Here is an 18,493-nt window from a genome sequence, read left to right as displayed (position 1 = left end):
AACATTAGAAAAGTAACCCTCTCATAAATATTTAGACCCAATATTTTTACAAATCCTGAAGGGTGGGAGAGGCTAATAAGATTGTCCAATCTTTTAAAAATAAATGGAAGTTTACAATCCGTTTTTTACAAGACAGATGACTTATACAAATCCGAAATAGACAAACATCGCGCAAGCTTTCATAAAAAAGTAAATCTCACATTAAAAAAGTGTAAAAAAAATTTATTCTTTATTAATAAAATCTACATTTTTACAAAAGTCTTGTAAGAAGTTTGTATATTTAAAACTTGTGCCTAGCCCTACAAGTCTCTCATCATGTACAATGCAAGCTCATTTCCATGGGAGACTATGGTAAAGGTACTTTCTTTATATAACAGCCTCCTTGAAAGATCACTGTAGATGAATTAAGAAAGAGTAATTATATCTTAAATCCTTTAAATGCTAGATTATTATACGAGTGAGGCTACTATGCCACCCCACTCTTACTGCTGGCGGTACTTTTTTCTCTTTTCACATTTTTTAATACATTTAAATATTTTTAAAAAATAAAAAAAAAAAACCAATACACTTTAAATCACTTCCTTTATCACTAAGTAAAGAAAAAAAAAATAGACTAACAATCAACTTGAGCGGTCAAATGAGGGCGGCAAAGTAACTTTTCTCTTATTATAATGCATTGGTGTTGTAGGTTCAAAAAGAGTGAAAAGACTATTAATCACTTATTATTGCTTCACTTTGAGGTTGCCATGATTCTATGAAATTCATTAGTTGCTAAAATGGGATTTGCTTCCGTGGTAATGCTCAATGGAAGATGGTCCCAATTTGCCTATGATTGTGCCTTTGGAGGAAGTAAAATGGAAGAAGTTTCGAGGATCACAAGCGGTAATTAGAACTCACATTTTAGTACTTTATTACATTGTTTATAGATTTTAATGGAATGAATATCAATAGCCGCTTTTGTATGTACTTCCATAATGCCTATCTATCATCTATAAAATTCTTTGTTTACTGATAAAAAAAAATCCTAAGAAAACAAGTTTAAAAATACGTTCTTAATTCCAATATATTTTTAAAGAAAAATTAACATCCTATATCATTATCCTGTTTTTATCCCGCTATGATGAGAAATAAGATATGATTCAAAGATTAAGTGTCATATTTATAAAGAAGGATGAAAATGTGATAATAGTGCGTTACATGTAACTACTCTATTTTTAATGAATATAATCACTTATAAAAAAAAAAAAAAAAAGATAGCAAGAAAATCTCTGGTCCATAAGAAAACTCTTCTCAGCTCACAGGAGACAAAGCTGAGTGTTTCAAACATTTCATCTCATCTTATATAATTATTACAACTTTCTCAAACTCCCACACAAAATATGATAAACAATTCAACTTTTTCAAATTTCAAAATAAAAATAATATTATAACAATATTTTATTCAACTTTTAACAAAACATCTCATTATCCGAACTGCGTAACCAAACAAGGTCGGACTGAGATTATCAGCCCCTGTTTAGAAACACTACTTGAAAGAGGTTCAGCGAGAAGGATTCAGCATTCTCTCTCAAAAAATAAAAATAAAAAACAAAATAAATATAAAAACAAAACAAATCAAAACAAAAAACAAAAGAAAGAAAGAAAGAAAAGAAGATGCAAGTGGCTTTCCACATTTCTGGAGTTGGTTTGATACAATTTAATAGGAACAATTGAAGCAGTGCAACAAGTTCTAGCAATTTCTTGAGTATGAATTTGAAAACGCTAAGGACATCATTCAGATGCCATTATGCCTAATGCCAAGCAAAATTATTTCATGAATGGCGTAATCCTTGCAAAAGGAACTTGAAAGACAACTGTTAAACAGTAAAAGAGCTAAGGCGCAAAATCCTGGAATTAAAAAAATTATAGCTATAGCATAATCCAAATAGTTTATCTAGTCTACATAACAGGTATCATCAACCACGCCTACCATTCCTGAGAATGTCGTATGTTAGGCGCCAATCAACTAGAAGCTCAATATCAAGGCAAGATGAGTTTTCATAGATTATTTGTAATGATGAGAAACCTCCCCCACAAGCTTATCCATGAACTGGCATTTCTTGTCAAATCCCCAGCCGGGATTGCTCTGCATGCAAAATTTTCTTGTGTCAAACATCCAAGCAACACATTCCAAATAAATCTAGTTCAAATAGACATCTCTATGTAGTAAGCTCAGGATTGCCTATTCCCTATTATTAGCTTGTTTGAAATTGGAAAGCGAAAGCAAAAAATTATGACCATAAAAACCTACACTTGCAGCTATACAAAAATTTCATGTGCAAGTACATCAAACTCACAGTTTCTGCAAATTATTATTGAAAGCCTATCATTTGCATGCATTTCATATTCCAACAACAACACAATGGCCATCCAACAAAAGTCTAAAATGGATTAAGTAAAATGTCTTAGATTAAATATATATGCAATAAAAGATTAAACGCTTTGCCAAGCTACATGCAGTAAGTTCAAGTTGGTTAAATTCTTGCCTTGTTCCAGATTGTCAGTGACCATACCACATCAAGGCAGGCATTCTGTAGCATTAACAATTTCTTTATCCAATAAAAATGTAGATAAAAAAAGTTGCTGATTGAAATTATCAGTATAATTTATCAACTAAAACGGATGTCAAAAAGTATGGCCCTGATCGTGTTTCTGATACTCAAGCAAACATAGGTTGGACACAAAAACCACAATTAATAAGAGAAGTCCAATCAATTTGGGCCTGACATGCTAATATTTTAAGGACCGACTTTTGTATTGAGCCCACCTTGTCTACTTAATCTCTAGCTTTCATCTCAATTAATATCTTTTTCCCTTTTACCCTTGTCGGCACAAGGGTAAAAAGAAGATGAGAGAAGACATTGTTGCTCCTAATTAATAAAATTTTACTTTTTCTGACTAATAATCATTGCCAACAACCTGAATGACACATGATGAACAAATTTCAAGGAGAATCTAACACAGGTGAAGGCAGAATTAAGGATCTGGATCTGGATCTGGCCTTAGACACCGACAAGTTCCAACCACACATAATTACATCACTAAAAAGTCATGATATTTTCAACATTTATGATCTTAGTATGTACGTTTACAATTGAATAACAATTCTAAATAGTGGTCCGTAACCACCAACCCAAATCATCTAGAACCGGCCCCTGACGGCCTACTTATGATGCAAGACATTTGGACCAGCAAAAAGTATTAGCAGATACGATGTATAAGAGGAGTCACGCCAAACAAAAGAAAATGTTCTCTATATTTTGCAGCAGGATAAAATAAGTCCGAATATTTGTAATCATATCATCTATGGATGTCTCTTGAAGTCCAACAGAATGATCTGTCACACCTTTTCCTTATATTATTATAAATGACATCGTAGTTAAAACACTGTTAGACGCTTGTCAAAGAGAAAGATTGTCCAAGTTCACCATTTACAATATCTGAATCCGGAGACTTTCCAGTAGTTTGGAGAGTAAATACTGTGTGAGTATGGAAGTAAAGAGTTTGCTTTACGTCAAGTGAAAAGCAATCACTAGATCTTTCATTTAACAAATGAACAGATGAGATCAATTGTGGTGAATAAATAAGTAAAAATGGTCTAGGTCTCAAGACTGTTTTGCCCGTGCAGGAATACAATATGCTTGTCAGTAAAAAGATGCCAAAGTGACACCGACTATAGCCCCTCAACAGACAGTGGGATAACACTGAACATACACATAAATGTGTTGCTTGTAGGAACATGACTCAAATAGACAGATAAAACAGACCTTGGATATATATATATATATATAGAGAGAGAGAGAGAGAGAGAGAGAGAGGGAGAGGGAGAGGGAGGGGAGGGGAAGGGAGAGGTGCAAGTACCCTACAAAGAGAAACTCATGCACATTGTAGAAATAACAAGAGATTCGGGATGCCAAGGCCAAATACTAACCTGAAGAGAAATAACTGCACGGTCAGCAAACCGCTTTACAGAATCGGGTGCACTGATAGGAACAGTTTTTGCAACCCTTTCTAACTCTTCTTGTTGTTGCTTTGCAGTTACCCTATCCGGTCCACTATAGTAATCGACAATCTCTTTCAACAATGGAACTCTCTCCATTGTCTCTTTCATGATTTCCTAATAAAATGAGAAAGATCAGAAAGATGAAGAAAGAAAAGAGCTGGATACATTTTTTAATTAAAAAAAAAAGGAACAAATTGCACAGTTCACAAGTGTTGTACTATAATTCCCACCAACATATAACATTTCAAAGTGCATTAAATAATTCCCTTAAATCAAATAGCATATAACCAATAATGTTAAATGTCTGACTGACATTTTGTAATCTGAAGATAATGCATATAAGATTTATAACTTCCCTATTGATATTTGGATGAGTAAATAAACTATACTTGTAAAATATACAGAAAAGAACAACATAACTTCACGGGCTGCATACAAAGTATTCCCTAAACTTAAAATACCAGTGCAGAAAATCCAACAAAAGACAAACAATAATTGCCATCCTCACATCCAAACAAACAATGATCTCAATAACACAAGTCTATCAATGGGAAGTCAGCCCCTTCTTTTAATTTTGGAGCAAAATAATTTCATTATTAACAAAAAGAGATGTACATTAGGAGGGGTGAAGTTCCCCGACAATTCCCACAAAACACTAGATACAAAGCAAGTAAAAAACAAATCAGGAAATGGTATCAAATGATTGATTCGGTCCCATAGTTGGTCACCGTTATGGTAATTGTTGAAGCAATCCGTTGGTTGGACTGCTTTAAATAATCTATTGCAGGTGCTTCTTGCAATAGGAGGGTGAGAACTGACTTCGACTAGATCGATACAATAGTTTAAGATTGCCAATCCCACATCTGTGTAGTCCCGGATAGAGTAGGTGGACAAAAGCCACTTCCCACCAAAAGAAAACACATGTCTCGCAAAGTGAAGGAGAAGCTAAACACTTTGAAGATCTTGGTATATTGAGCCTTTTTATTTTATTTTTTTAAGTGATGGTAGATCAAGCTTCCAAAAAAAGCGACAAAATAAAGGGAAATTTGACCATTGACCACTTGTGCTTGCCACTTTTGAGATTCACCCCCATAGAATTTATTTTGACGAATTACCCCATGTGCTAGGATAGACTAGAAATTTGGTCCCCCCCGCCCCCCCTCTTACATGGCAGCATGCAAGACTTCGAGATGGAAATCTCTTTTTTTAAACAAAGGGTAAATTTTTTTAAAAACAATTTTGAATTTAAATATAATAATTTAAAAAAAAAAAAAAAAAGAGGCAGATGGGGAGGGGATCTCCCTTGCCCTGCCAAGCCATGTGGTTTGGCCACCCTCCACCCACTGGATGGTCAAGACCTGGGCCACCAGGGGTGGCTGAATCTAGCCTCCCATCGTGCCATCGAGGCCTGTGACAGCATGGGGAGGCCAAATTCAGCCCCCTATGGTGGCTGGTGGGGAGGGGTTCCCTTCCCTACCAGTCCTCTAGTTGTTTTTTTTATAATTTTATAATTGTATAATTTTTCCTTTTTTATTTAAATCTATTAAAATTAAAAATTAAATAATATCGGTATATTTAAAAAAAATTAGAACTTTCCATGAAGTCAGTGGAATTTGAGGCAGAGGGACCATATTTCAAGTTTGTCATAGGGCAAGGTGTTATCTTCAAAATTTTGTACATGGGGCAAATCTGAAACAGGGCAAAGCACCCAGGAAAACTGACCAAATTTCCCTAAAACAAAATAGGAACAAAAGACAACCCAAATCAGATGCCCAAGTGAGACTCTGTGTTTGGAAGAACAGGTGGCTGCAAGCGGTTAATCTAGAGAGTTTCAGGTGACAGCACGTGTGGGTGGGTAGGGGGCAGTGGGCAGTGGGCAGTGGGTGGTTGGTTGGCAAGGCAACGAAGAGACACAGCGGTTGGGCGCCACGTGCTCGAGGCTGAAGGGGGGTGGTGGCTTGTGGATTTTGACAGGAGGAAATGATGGCGTGTGTGATCCATGCACACCGCCTTTGAGATCCACGTTTGTGGATCACACGTTCATCCTTTGAGGATGGGGCAAGGGTCATTGGAATTCATACGGCGAGGGGAATGGATAGAGTAGGTGTGTGGTGGCTGGTGGAGGTCGGAGGGCAATAGATCGAGACTACAAGCATCATCCTACAAAATTTCAAAAAAATGCCTAAATATTTGGGGTGTAATCAATTTGGTCCATTTTGGACGTACTAGTAGTGAACCAAATCGGTCTAAGGGCTCATTTGGATACTTAGGCTGCATTTGGATGCTAAGGTGATCTAAATTGATCTATGAATAGTAGTATTTTGTAGGTCCCATTGAGATGTGTTTAAATGTAAATAGGTTGAAATATGTGTTTGAATGTATGAAATACATTGAGATGAATTTACCTTTTTTATAGGAAGTAGAAAAAGTAGGGGGTCTCATCAATGATTAGTTTGGGATGAGTTGAGCTCACTCCAACAACCAAACACAGACTTAGAATTTCTGTGAATACTAGTGAAATGCTTTGAGTTAAGATGTTTTATTGGATTTTAGGAAATGAAATAAAAAGGTCATTTAATATTATTTTTGTTTTGAAATTTATAAAATAGTTTTTTTTTTTTTTTTTTTTTTGGACGTTTGAAAAATTTTAATAATTAGGTAATGATAAATGAAAAAGTTGAAGATTTGAAATTGCAAAGTATTTTGTGTTTAAATGATGTTTATGTAGGAAATTAGGGGTGGGCAGCGGGGCCTCGTTCCCCGCTGACCCGCCCCGTTCGCCCCGCCCCCGCACATGTGGGGCGGGGGATCCGGCCCTCTAAAGCGGGGTGCGGGGGGCCCGCCCCATGGAGATATGGTGGTAGGTGAGTACCCCCAGCTTTTCCCGCCCCGCTTGAGTTATATATATATATAATATAATTAAAATTATATATAAAAAAAATAAATAAATAAGTAGAGTGAAACAGCGCCGTTTTGTTATAGACAAAACGGTGCCGTTTCACTTAGGTCTGGTAAGTGCCGCCCCTAAACTAATAGTGAAACGGCGTCGTTTCACTATTAGTTAAGGTCCCCCCCCCTTCCCCGCGTCTGCTTCCCATTTCTGCATTTCACTCTCCTTCTCGAACTCTCCTCTCTCACTCTCCGTTCTCACTCTCTGTCTCTGAGTCTCTCGCCGATCTCTCACACTCACTCTCTCTGACTCAGTCTCACACTCGCATCTACAAGCCTCTCTCTCTCTCAGTCGAATCTCCGTCTTGCACGAGCAGCACAACCACTGCCACTTCTCCATCTCCGTCTCTCACTAGGATTTCGCCGCCACTCAAAGGTAAGAAATCCGAAACCCATTCTTTTTTTTTTTTTTTTTTTGGATTGGAGATTGGAGGAAGGTTGGGTTGAATCAGAGATGGAGGATGGGAAATTTGTGAATTTGTGTGCTGTGGAGAATTTTGTGCTTGTGTTTGATTCGTCTGTTTCTTTGTACTTGTTTGTTTGTTTTTGTTTGTAGATTGGAACCCTAAATCAATTTAGGGTTCCAATCCGAAATTTGTGCTTCAAATTTAGGGGTTTCAATCGAAACCCCTAAATTTTAGGGTTTCGGATTGAACCCCTAAATTGATTTAGGGGTTCAATCAGAAACCCTAAATTGAGTTAGGGGTTTCAATTGAAACCCCTTAATTTTCAATTTTGGGGTTTCAATTGAAACCCCTAACCAATTTAGGGGATTCAATTGAAACCCCCCTCAAGTTTAGGGGTTTCGGATTGAACCGCTAAAATTGAGGGGGTTTCAATCCGAAACCCCAAATTCAGTTTGGGGTTTCAATTGAAACCCCTAACTCAATTTAGGGGTTTGAATTGAAACCCTAAATCAATTTAGGGGTTTCGGATTGAACCCCTAAAATTGAGGGGGTTTCAATCCGAAACCCCAATTTCAGTTTGGGGTTTCAATTGAAACCCCTAACTCAATTTAGGGGTTTGAATTGAAACCCCCTCAAGTTGAGGGGTTTCGGATTGAACCCCTAAAATTGAAGGGGTTTCAATCCGAAACCCCAAATCAGTTTGGGGTTTCAATTGAAACCCCTAACTCAATTTAGGAGTTTGAATTGAAACCCCTAAAATTGAGGGGGTTTCAATCCGAAACCCCAATTTCAGTTTGGGGTTTCAATTGAAACCCCTAACTCAATTTAGGGGTTTGAATTGAAACCCCCTCAAGTTGAGGGGTTTCGGATTGAACCCCTAAAATTGAGGGGGTTTCAATCTGAAACCCCAATTTCAGTTTGGGGTTTCAATTGAAACCCCTAACTCAATTGAAACCCCTAACTCAATTTAGGGGTTTATGTTTGGAATTATGTCGTACGTAATTGATAAGTGCATGTTTGGAATTATGTCGTATGTTGATTGATTTTTTTATTTTTTGTTATGTTGTGGAATCAGGAATGTCTTCTCAAAGAGAGTTCACTGATAGCTCTCCCACTCCTACCAGTACCCCTGCCCCTACCAGTACCCCTGACCCACAACCTAACCCTACTTCAACCCCTGGGAGTGGGAATACACCTTGCCCCGCCCCTAAGCCCACACAAAGTAAGAAACATGTTTCCGTAGTTTGGTCTCATTTTACCAAACTAGAGGGTGGTGACCCCAATAACCCACAAGCTAAATGTAATTATTGTGGGAAAATATATGGATGTCACTATAGGAAACATGGTACATCCCAGTTAAAGGCCCATTTAGAGGAACAATGCAAGAAGAGTCCAATATTAAGATCCTTAATGGAGAAGGGTCAATCAAGACTAGAAATTGGACTAAAAAAAATGACGGATGGGAGTAGTGGGGGTTCAACATTGAAGGGGTTCACAAAGTATAATGTTGATGAGTGTAGAAGGAAGTTAGCTCGTATGGTTGTCATAGAAGAGCTACCTTTTCAGTTTGTGGATGGGAGAGGGTTCCAAGAATTTGTCCAAGAACTGAAACTTAGATTTATGCTTCCTTCTCGCCACACTGTGGCAAAGGATATTAAAAAGATGTACTGGAAAGATAAAGATGTTTTGAGGGGCCAATTGGCGGGTTTGGTAGTTTGTCTCACTATCGATACTTGGACTTCAATCCAAAATTTTAATTATATGTCTTTGACTGTCCATTTCATTGATTCTGACTGGATTCTCCATAAAAAGATTATCAAGTTTTGTCAAATAACTGATCACAAGGGTGAGACAATTGGGAAGGCCTTAGAGGCCTCAATCAAGGAGTGGGGGTTGAGTAGGGTTTTGACAGTTTCGGTTGACAATGCCTCGTCTAATGATGTCGCCTTGGGATATCTGAAGACTTATCTTAAAGAGGCAAATAAGACATTCTTGGGTGGTGAATATTTGCATGTTAGATGTTCTGCACATATCTTGAATCTAATTGTGACTGAGGGGTTAAAAGATGTTGATAACTCGGTTGCACGAGTTAGATTGGCTGTGAAATTTGTGAGGTCTTCTCCTTCTAGATTGGAGAAATTCAAAATTGCTGCGAAGAGTGTGGGCATAACATCAAAGAGGGGTCTTTGTACTGATGTTCCCACCAGATGGAACTCAACCTTCTTGATGTTGGAGGCGGCCCAAGAATATAAAAAAGCCTTTCAATTATTGGGTGATGAAGACATTCAATATGTCAAATACTTTGATGAGCACGGGAGTTTAGGATTGCCTAATGATGATGATTGGGAGGTAGTTGCTACATTTGTTGATTTTCTTGGGCTGTTTTATGAAGTCACGTTGAAGTTATCTGCTTCTTTGCACCCTACATGCTATGAATTTTGTCAACAAATATGTAGGGTGAAAGAAGAATTAGACGACATGTGTAGGGGTTCCAATCTAAGGATGAGGGGGATGGCATTGACCATGAGGGTCAAATTTGACAAGTATTGGGGAGATTTGACTAGACTCAATATTTTGTTATATGTGGCTACTATTCTTGATCCCCGTCTAAAAATTTCTGGCATGTTATATGGTTTGGGACTTGCGTATGATCAGGCTTGGACTGATCTTATTGGTGAGATGGCCCGCGATACCCTTCATAGATTTTATGATGAGTTTAATGCAATTAAGGGTGGTACTACATCTACTACACCTACACATATCCCAACACCTCCTCCAGACACCGGGGCAACAAAGAAGCGTAGATTGGCATGGACGAAAACCCTCGCACATAATCCCACACTAGTCCATCAATCTACGGAGGTGGTTTCAGAGTTAGACAGTTATTTATCAACGGATCTTATTCAAGATGATGATGATTTTGACATTTTAGGATGGTGGAAGGTAGCATCAAAGAAATATCTCATCCTTTCTGAGATTGCCCGTTGTATATTGGCCATCCCTATTAGCACCGTTGCCTCGGAGTTTGCCTTTAGTACCGGAGGGCGCATATTAGATCATTTCCGTAGTTCATTGTCGGCATTGATATGCACACAGAGTTGGACGATGGGAAAGGATATTTATGTTCCGGATGTGTTAGATTTTAAAGAGACCGACGAAGAGGGTGGTGATCAGTCTGGATCTGGACCATCTGGTAATTATTGTTTTTATTTTATTATTTTGATTTATTTATATTCATTTCAATTTCATCAGTATTTATTTATATTCATTTCAATTTCATCAGTATTAATTTTAGTATTGATTGTTGTAGCAACATATGAGACGACTCAGACGATGTCTACCTCCACTGCTATATGAACATGTGCTCAAGGCTCAAGTCTCAAGACTACCCATCCGGCCGCCCCAAATGTCACAGTCAAAGACCCAAACCGCTCGCATCTTTTTTTTTATTATTAATTTCGTAGATTTTTGAATTTTGAATTAGTCTATCAGATGTATGTATTATATATTTTATTTGTAATTTTATAATGTTGATACAATGTCCCTTGGACACTTTTATTTGTAATTGTTTAGACAGTTAGACTTTCCATTTTATTTTTGTAATAGCTTAGTTATTATTATTATTTATTAGTTTATTAGGTAGTAAACTTGTAGTCTATACTCTATAGTAGTATTTCATTAGTCTTAATTATATAAAATTGTGTTTTTTTTTTTTAACTCTTCTTTTTAAAAAAATGCAAAATATATTTTTATGGGCCGAAAATGGCCCAGAAGCTGTTTTTGGGCCATTTTCGGCCCATTACAGCGTTTTTTGGGCCAAAAAAGGCCCAGAAACCGCTTCTGGGCCAAAAAAAGGCCCAGAAACCGCTTCTGGGCCTTAGGCCCAGTAGTGCTGCGGGGGTGCAGACGGAGGACCCCCTCCACCCGCACCCCATCAACCGGGATGCCCGCCCCCGCACTCCGGGGGCGGGGGGCGGATGAGTATATTCACCCCCTGCCCATGCGGAGGCGGGGGGCGGGGTGGGGGCTACCCCGCCCCGTATGGGGCGGGTAGCACCCCTAAAGGAAATATCTAAGAACACTTGTGTTCCCAAATGCACCTTATGTCGGTTTTGAGATTCTGAGAACTGAAACCAATTGGTTCACCTAGGGAACCAGAATTTTCAGTTTTTCGGTCCGGTTCGGTTTTACATGGGGATTCGATTTTAGGCTTTTTTGTTGGGCTGGTTTTTCTAACCCAAATGAATAATTCTTTTAGCACAAATATGAGTTTTAGAGCCCAAAACATTATTTTCAACTCAAAATATATTGCACATCCTCTAATTAACAAGTGCTATATAATATACTAATATGTGTTATTTACTACATATGATAGGTTTGATAAATATTATCCCTTATGTACTAAGTCACTGCAATACATACATACATATATATATATGTATGTATGTTACATGTCAAGTAACTTATTAGAAAATGTAAGTATGTAAGTTAGTATGTAACTTAATATGTAAGTCACTTCAAAATGTATAAAAATGTACTTATAATATGTGTTATACTTATACCATATTATATATGCAAGTATGTGACTTAATATGTAAGGATAAATAATAAATTAATATTAACATTTATGTTTAAGAGTAATTTTATATCAAGGAAACATACATAATAAGATTAAAATTTCATGTTATATTAATATTATAATATGTATAATATATATCTCATATAATATATATAATATAAAAATTTTAAAAATATATATTTCGGTACATTCGGTCCAATTCGGTTCCGAAATCACGATAATCGGGACCGAACCGGATTTTAAAAATTTTTGGGCCAAGGAACCGAATCCTACTTGTTCGGTTCGGTCAATTTCTTGGTTTTTTCTTACATCCCTACTAAATATGCAACCAAACAAAAAGTCAGGAGGAAGGACAAAGGTTTGCAGGAAATTGAGGTTGGTGAGGAGGAGCTCCTCCCTCTCCCCCAATAAAGTTCTTGGCTGGAAGGCATATTCATACAAATCGCTTTCTGAACAGGTCTATTCATACAACCAATATCTACAGGCCCAAAGACTATCAACTTGGCAAAATATTGTAAATTGCAGTATAACATGCGTACAAAAAATCTATAGGCTACAAATTTAAAGACCAATGCTTGGATATGGAGCTAAATATTAAGGTTCTTCAAAAACCAACAGCCTACACTTCTTAAATCCTCTCATCACTAGCTTCTTGGAGGTCAATTAAATCTAGTGTATTGTGAAAAGATCACCCATCCCCTCCTAATGTTTTTCTACAGGCCAAGTTCATAAGCACCTGCCACCTCCACCAAACACCCCCCAAGCACAACCATATTTGGGGTCAATTACCATCTTCCACAAGGCCTCCCTCTCATGGTGCCAACACTATAAACAGTTCCCAAGTAGTGCCCGATTGAACATTCTCAGGCTTCGAATCGCAATATCAACCACATGAAATTAGATAGAACATACATTCCCCCAATTGACTAGGTGAAGTTTGAACTCTTCACCTAGTCTACTCCAAAGGACATCACACTGAAGCTTCTCAATACGACTCACAACACCAGCTGGAAGAGGGACCAAAGATGGAAAAGTATGTGGGCAAGTTTGCGAGAGTACTCTTGATTAAGGTGGTTCGACCAACTGTTGATAACTATAATCCTGCCACAATTTTTTCGATTACATCATCCCAAATTGGCTTGGCCTTTCAGAGGGGCACCCTAGTGAAGGCCAATGTACTTCATAGGCAAACAAGCTACCTCGCATCCCAAAGTTCTAGCCAAACACTACATATTGCTAACATTTCCCACCAAGACTATTTCTGACTAAGAGAAGTTGACTTTTAGACAACAAATGAATTCAAAAATAAGAATGCCCTTAAGGACTGGATTTGGTTTACCTTGCAAAATATCGATATATCATTTGCAAACAATAAGTGAGATATGGGGAATGTCCTACTTAGTGTCCCCCACATCAAGAAACCCGTCATAAAACCACCTCCAATCACAACCAACAACATTCTATCAAAGTCTTCCATTATGATGAAAAATAATAAAGGAGACAAAGGATCACATTGTCTCGGGTTTATGGAATTGTCAAATAGCCAAGTAGAGTGCCACTCACAAATATTGACAATCCAACCGTGGATAGGCAATGCATAAGCCAAGAACTCCACCTTCCCCCAAATCCATATCTACCTAGTAAGTAATGTAGGAGTCCCCAATTGACACAGTCACCTTTTCCAAATCCAATTTGCATAAATTACTCATTTCACCAAATCTTAATCAACTATCCAAACATTCATTTGCAATGAGTACCAAATCTAGGATTTTCCGGCCTCTTATAAAAGCATTTGACGTTTCGACACAATCATCCCCAATACCTCACTTAGTCAGCTAGTGAGAACTACACCCAATTTACAAGATTGATAAAGCGATACTCCTTAATACCCAAATGCCCCCGATTTCTTGGGAATGAGCACAATGTGTGATACCCCATTATGAGAGGCATCTTTCCCTATTCAGATTTGCTCCGTAAATAGCAGCAAAAGCCCACATGAAGCCATCTTACACAGACTGAAAAGAAGAAGCCACTTTGAAATCCCCAATGCACTCGTAAATTTTTTCCACCACTCTTCTATCTCACATGCCTGCATTCCATGCGAAGCCACCTAAGAGGCTAGATATGTCCCGTCTACAAGTTCGGATCCCCCACAAACTCCAAATAGTCCTTCTCGAAATAAACTCCATTTTAGTTTCCTGCAAGCAAACAATTTTAGCCTTCCAAAAGCGAAGCAGATATTTTATCCAAAGGCGCTTGTTAGCATCAGTCAACCCTCAGACAAGCCAACTTATGATCTTAGACTTCATAATTTACTGATGCCACCACCCTCCCTTTGGTCTTACTACAGCTTGAACTCCCCTAGGATTTAAGTATAATTTGTTCAAAGAATGAATATAGTAGAATTCCGCAAGCTTTAAGGATGGCCTAGACCCTTGAACATCAGTTATCTAAAGTAAATTATATATTTAAAAAATTATTTTATAGTATTCCACATGTTAGACTTGTATACTTTGGGAGGTATGTTGACCTTGTTCAGCAATTTTTTTGCATTCCTTATCCTTCCTCTTTAAGAAAGGAATGTGGGCTGAAAATGCTACTTTGATAGCATCGCTTGATTCCTATTTGAGAGCTGAGATAATATCCATCTTCTAGGCAATCACATAACAATTAGCACAAAGAATAAGGTCACTCAGCCATCTATAAAGCGATACAAACACTGTCAGAGGTCAAGTACCAAACGATATCGCCATAAAATTAGGGGCATCATCTAAAGAAGAGAAAAATTTTAAGTGTCCTAGGTTACATGAATGAATGATTCTCTTGGGTACCAAATACAACAAACAAAAAGCCTGAAACTTGACACAGAATGTCACAATATCGGCTATAACAAATAGCCTGAAACTTTATATTAACGTTTTGTTATAAGTACTGAAACTTTATCTTAATTACTCAAAGGAAAAACCTCCAAATCATTTAAAAACAGCCTGATCCCCCCCCCCCCCCAACACTCTTATCAGTTTCAACTAGTCTACCCGTGTCTAACAACCATTCATAAAAAACTCTCATCAAATAATCGGAAAATTGTCTCAGACGAGCTGAGTTTAAACCCATTATCAAATTAGGACCCAAGTTCTTACTTCTGCAAATTTTGGACTTCATTATCATCCCTTGTTTCCTATACGATAGCTGAGGACAATAACAATCTTGTAGGTAATACCTACCTACCAATTAGTTCAAAAAATAAGGTAACTGAGTCACCTATAAAAGGATAGAGACACTGTCAAGGACCAGGTACGAAAAGAAATCGCCATATGATTAGGGACATCATTTAAAGAGGATAAATTTGAAAGCATCCAAGGTTACATGATTCTCTTGGGGACCATATTCAACAAATAAAAAGCCTGAAAAATCAAGCACTATATGGAAAACCCCCAAATCATAGAAAACAGCCTGATACTCCCCAACACACCCATCTCTACAAACCTGACTTCATTATGCGCTATATCATATAGGGAACAACACCGAGAACTTATGTAGAGTCCAGTAGTCTATTGACCAAACAGAAGAATATACGGAAGCTAGCTAGATGGCTCGTGGACATTTAAGAAAAATTATGTTCATGATGGCCACAAAGCAACAACATTACCAGATGAATAAGTTCAATGATCCCACCATATTTTAATTCCTTAAGCATCAAAATTCAATTGATCAAGACTGAAAAGGAACTATAAAATTAGCACCAATGTTGAATAACATATGACCCATAAAATCTTACCTCCCACTCTTCTTGACTCTGAATGCCCTCATATGCCATCAAGAACGGCTTCATCTTCTCAAGTGCATCACGGAGTGGAATTGGTGGTTTGTCATCAATATCTGGGTTTTGATCAAACTCGCCCATCAAATACTCTGGCTCGCACTCAATCTGTAATCCATAAGCAATAATCACTTGCTCATCCAATTTATCCAAAACAAAAGACCCCATTCGCTAAAACTAGAACTTGTAGCCAAAAAGAATTCTCATAGAGACAGCTGATCATATGAAAAGGTGCAGCACTTAACTCATTTAACTAGAATTTTATTCAGAAATTGTTCAAAACCCAAATGATATGATCACTAACCGCATAATTAACATCCATGGCGTCCACAAGGGCGTCCTCCAAAGGCGAAGGCAGCACTGCTCCACTCATCTCCTCAAACCCTTCAACCAACTGATTCATGTTCTCAACGCCAAGCCTCTTGGCCAGCTTCTCCCCATCGGCATTGTCACCTAGATAGAGCCCCGCTCCATACGCATCCTCCTTCGAGTCCCCAGCCCTGCCCCTCCCCCTCCCTCTGTAAAGTCCTCTTCCTCGGCCCCGCCCAGGCGCACCTCTCCCTCTGTATCCTCCTCTGCCTCCGCCTCTAACACCACCAATGCTATCTCCGATGTCACCGTCGCCGTCTCCACCTCCACGTGATAGAATCTTCACCGCGTTTTTCACAGCTTCTTCTCGGGTCATCCTCGGCGCTCTTCCTCGTTCATCTTGGGTTTGGGTTTGGGTCTGGGCTTGGGCAAGGCTTTTCCGGGCTCGGGTATGCCGGTTCTCTTCAACAAATTGAGCCTCCAGGCTCGGTTGCTCCAGGGGTTTTCCGCGACCTCGGCCAGTCGATACAGGGAGTATGCTCGGAGGGAGATTTCGGTCGGTGAAACTTTTAGCCGCGTCCAACAAGTTTGCGGGCCCGTCTTCTTTCTTGAAGAAAATAGGTTCCTTGGGCGCTGAATCTGGCGGTGGTGGAACAGAATGGCCGCGGCCAGCCGGTGGGGGTTTGATGGAGGAAATGAATGAAGAGAAGTTGGGGAGGGTAGGGGAGGAAGGGACGGGTCTGCCACGGCCATGTCCGTGCCCGAGTCCAGTCCCGGGAGGGGGCGGGTCGATCTTGGACTCGGGCTCGTCAGGTTCGGGCTTACCCGGGGAGGCGAAGTCAAACTGAGGGGAACCAGAGCCGCGTCCCCGGCCACGACCACCCCCGCCACCGGTGGGAGAGGAGGAGGAAGTGGAGAAGGGGATTAGAGACCGTCTGGTGGCATTGGAAAAACCAATGGGGTTGGGCCGAGAGAGCGTTCTTCCGATGCTTCCTCTCATTTGGAAGGGAACAGTGGCAGAGAGCAGTGAGTTCGTGATTTTACAATGCACCCAAATTTCAAAATTTCTCAGGGACCAATCGTCTAACGATTGGCGAGCGGATCCTTAAAACACACACTCCGCTGGCTTTTGGAATTTATAATAACTTGGGAAAATCGAACACAGCTTTTATGTTACTTGTTTATGATTGTTGTATGGGCTGAGGTAGAAGGCCAAGCCCGTTAATGAGATGAGATATACGTTTACTAAGGACTGGTTTGGATGCTGGGACGAAACCCAGAATTTCGTAACTTGTCTCAACCTGAGACGAGATCATATATCCAAACGCACTGTTCATATAAATCAGAAGCGAGATAAAGAATTCTCGGGCACTATTTATAGATATGACAACACTCTGAAATATATTATATCTGTTGTCCCTAAAGTACAACGTACTTTTCCCGTAACCTCTCTCTTCCCTCTTTCGAACTACCCCATGTGTAGTCTTTAATGGAGCTGCCGTTCATCTAGGGTGAGACCCAGTCCAACAATACATCCCTGGTGGGTTAAATGCACGACGCAGCCCTACATTCCCCGGCACAGATCAGTTCTTCGGCCAACCTCTTTGCAGCGTGACTGCATGCGAAAACCAGCGCAACCCAGCTCCTCTCTTCGAACCGCGTCTCCGCAACCTCTGGTTTGGAAGTGACGTCGTTTCAATTCCCGTTCCGTTGAAGGCACTGTGCTCCAACCCTTTGTGTGTTCAAATCAGCCTGCCAAGGGGAATCTCTGTGCCTAACCTGGTCATTGGCAGTGTAAACATCATTCACCCCCACCCAGTCGAATCTCTGCCCCTCTTTCTCTGCCTCTGTTCTGCTTCCTCCTCAGGAATAGAAGTGACCCCAAAAGCAGACCCATCGCCTCGTGTGGCTGGCGAATTGTACCAACTAACACTGTGTTGGTTTGATCACTTCGGCTGCCTCATTGCCCCAAAGAAATGGTCTATAAAAATACGGGAACCACTCCAACCGAAGGCACCCCAATGAACCGGTGCAAGTCTCGCAACAGCATCCTGAAATCTCACAATAGATGGCTGGCCGTCCATGACTCCACCACCACCGGTCCGAAGACACGCTCCTACCAGGTATTTTTCCATCAGATTTTCACCCACTTAAGCTGGATCAGAACCTGCCCTAATATTGTCAATCCGCAGTGTGTGTGGAAAAACCTTCAGTAGTTGGAGTTGTTATTGAATAGACAGGGGCATGTATTTTTCTGTCGTTCACATCATTAGGCTTCATTTCTCACATGTGATATTCATTATATTTGGATTGGTAGTGTTTGTATTGATGTCTATATTGTCAATGATCCGAGTGTCGTGAGGCCTTGAAATGGTTTGTAATTTTTG

At 39.4% G+C, this 18,493-nt stretch overlaps 1 protein-coding gene across 1 annotated transcript; it reads right to left on the bottom strand.

Annotated features, from left to right (window-relative positions):
• Positions 1–1,664: 1,664 nt before the first annotated feature.
• On the bottom strand, positions 1,665–17,244 carry LOC108993926 (translation initiation factor IF-2). Its single transcript, XM_018968981.2, has 4 exons — positions 16,102–17,244; positions 15,756–15,905; positions 3,971–4,156; positions 1,665–2,125 (listed from the first exon to the last, which is right to left on the bottom strand). Exons 1-4 carry the CDS (start codon positions 17,104–17,106, stop codon positions 2,045–2,047), a joined length of 1,422 nt encoding a protein of 473 aa, XP_018824526.1. The 5' UTR covers positions 17,107–17,244; the 3' UTR covers positions 1,665–2,044.
• Between the last annotated feature and the right edge of the window lie 1,249 nt (positions 17,245–18,493).

The sequence above is a fragment of the Juglans regia genome, chromosome 6, assembly GCF_001411555.2.
Source record: "Juglans regia cultivar Chandler chromosome 6, Walnut 2.0, whole genome shotgun sequence".
NCBI classification, from domain to species: Eukaryota; Viridiplantae; Streptophyta; class Magnoliopsida; order Fagales; family Juglandaceae; genus Juglans; species Juglans regia.
The sequence above is the reverse complement of the archived record's forward strand: the minus strand, read 5'-3'. Positions and strand labels throughout refer to the sequence as shown.

Coding starts and splice junctions, on each gene's coding strand:
- LOC108993926 (XM_018968981.2), bottom strand. CDS start 17,106: ATGAGAGGAAGCATCGGAAGAACGCTCTCTCGGCCCAACCCCATTGGT. Junction 15,906..16,101: donor CCATGGATGTTAATTATGCG/GTTAGTGATCAT, acceptor TATGGATTACAG/ATTGAGTGCGAGCCAGAGTA. Junction 2,126..3,970: donor GTGCAGTTATTTCTCTTCAG/GTTAGTATTTGG, acceptor TTTTGCATGCAG/AGCAATCCCGGCTGGGGATT.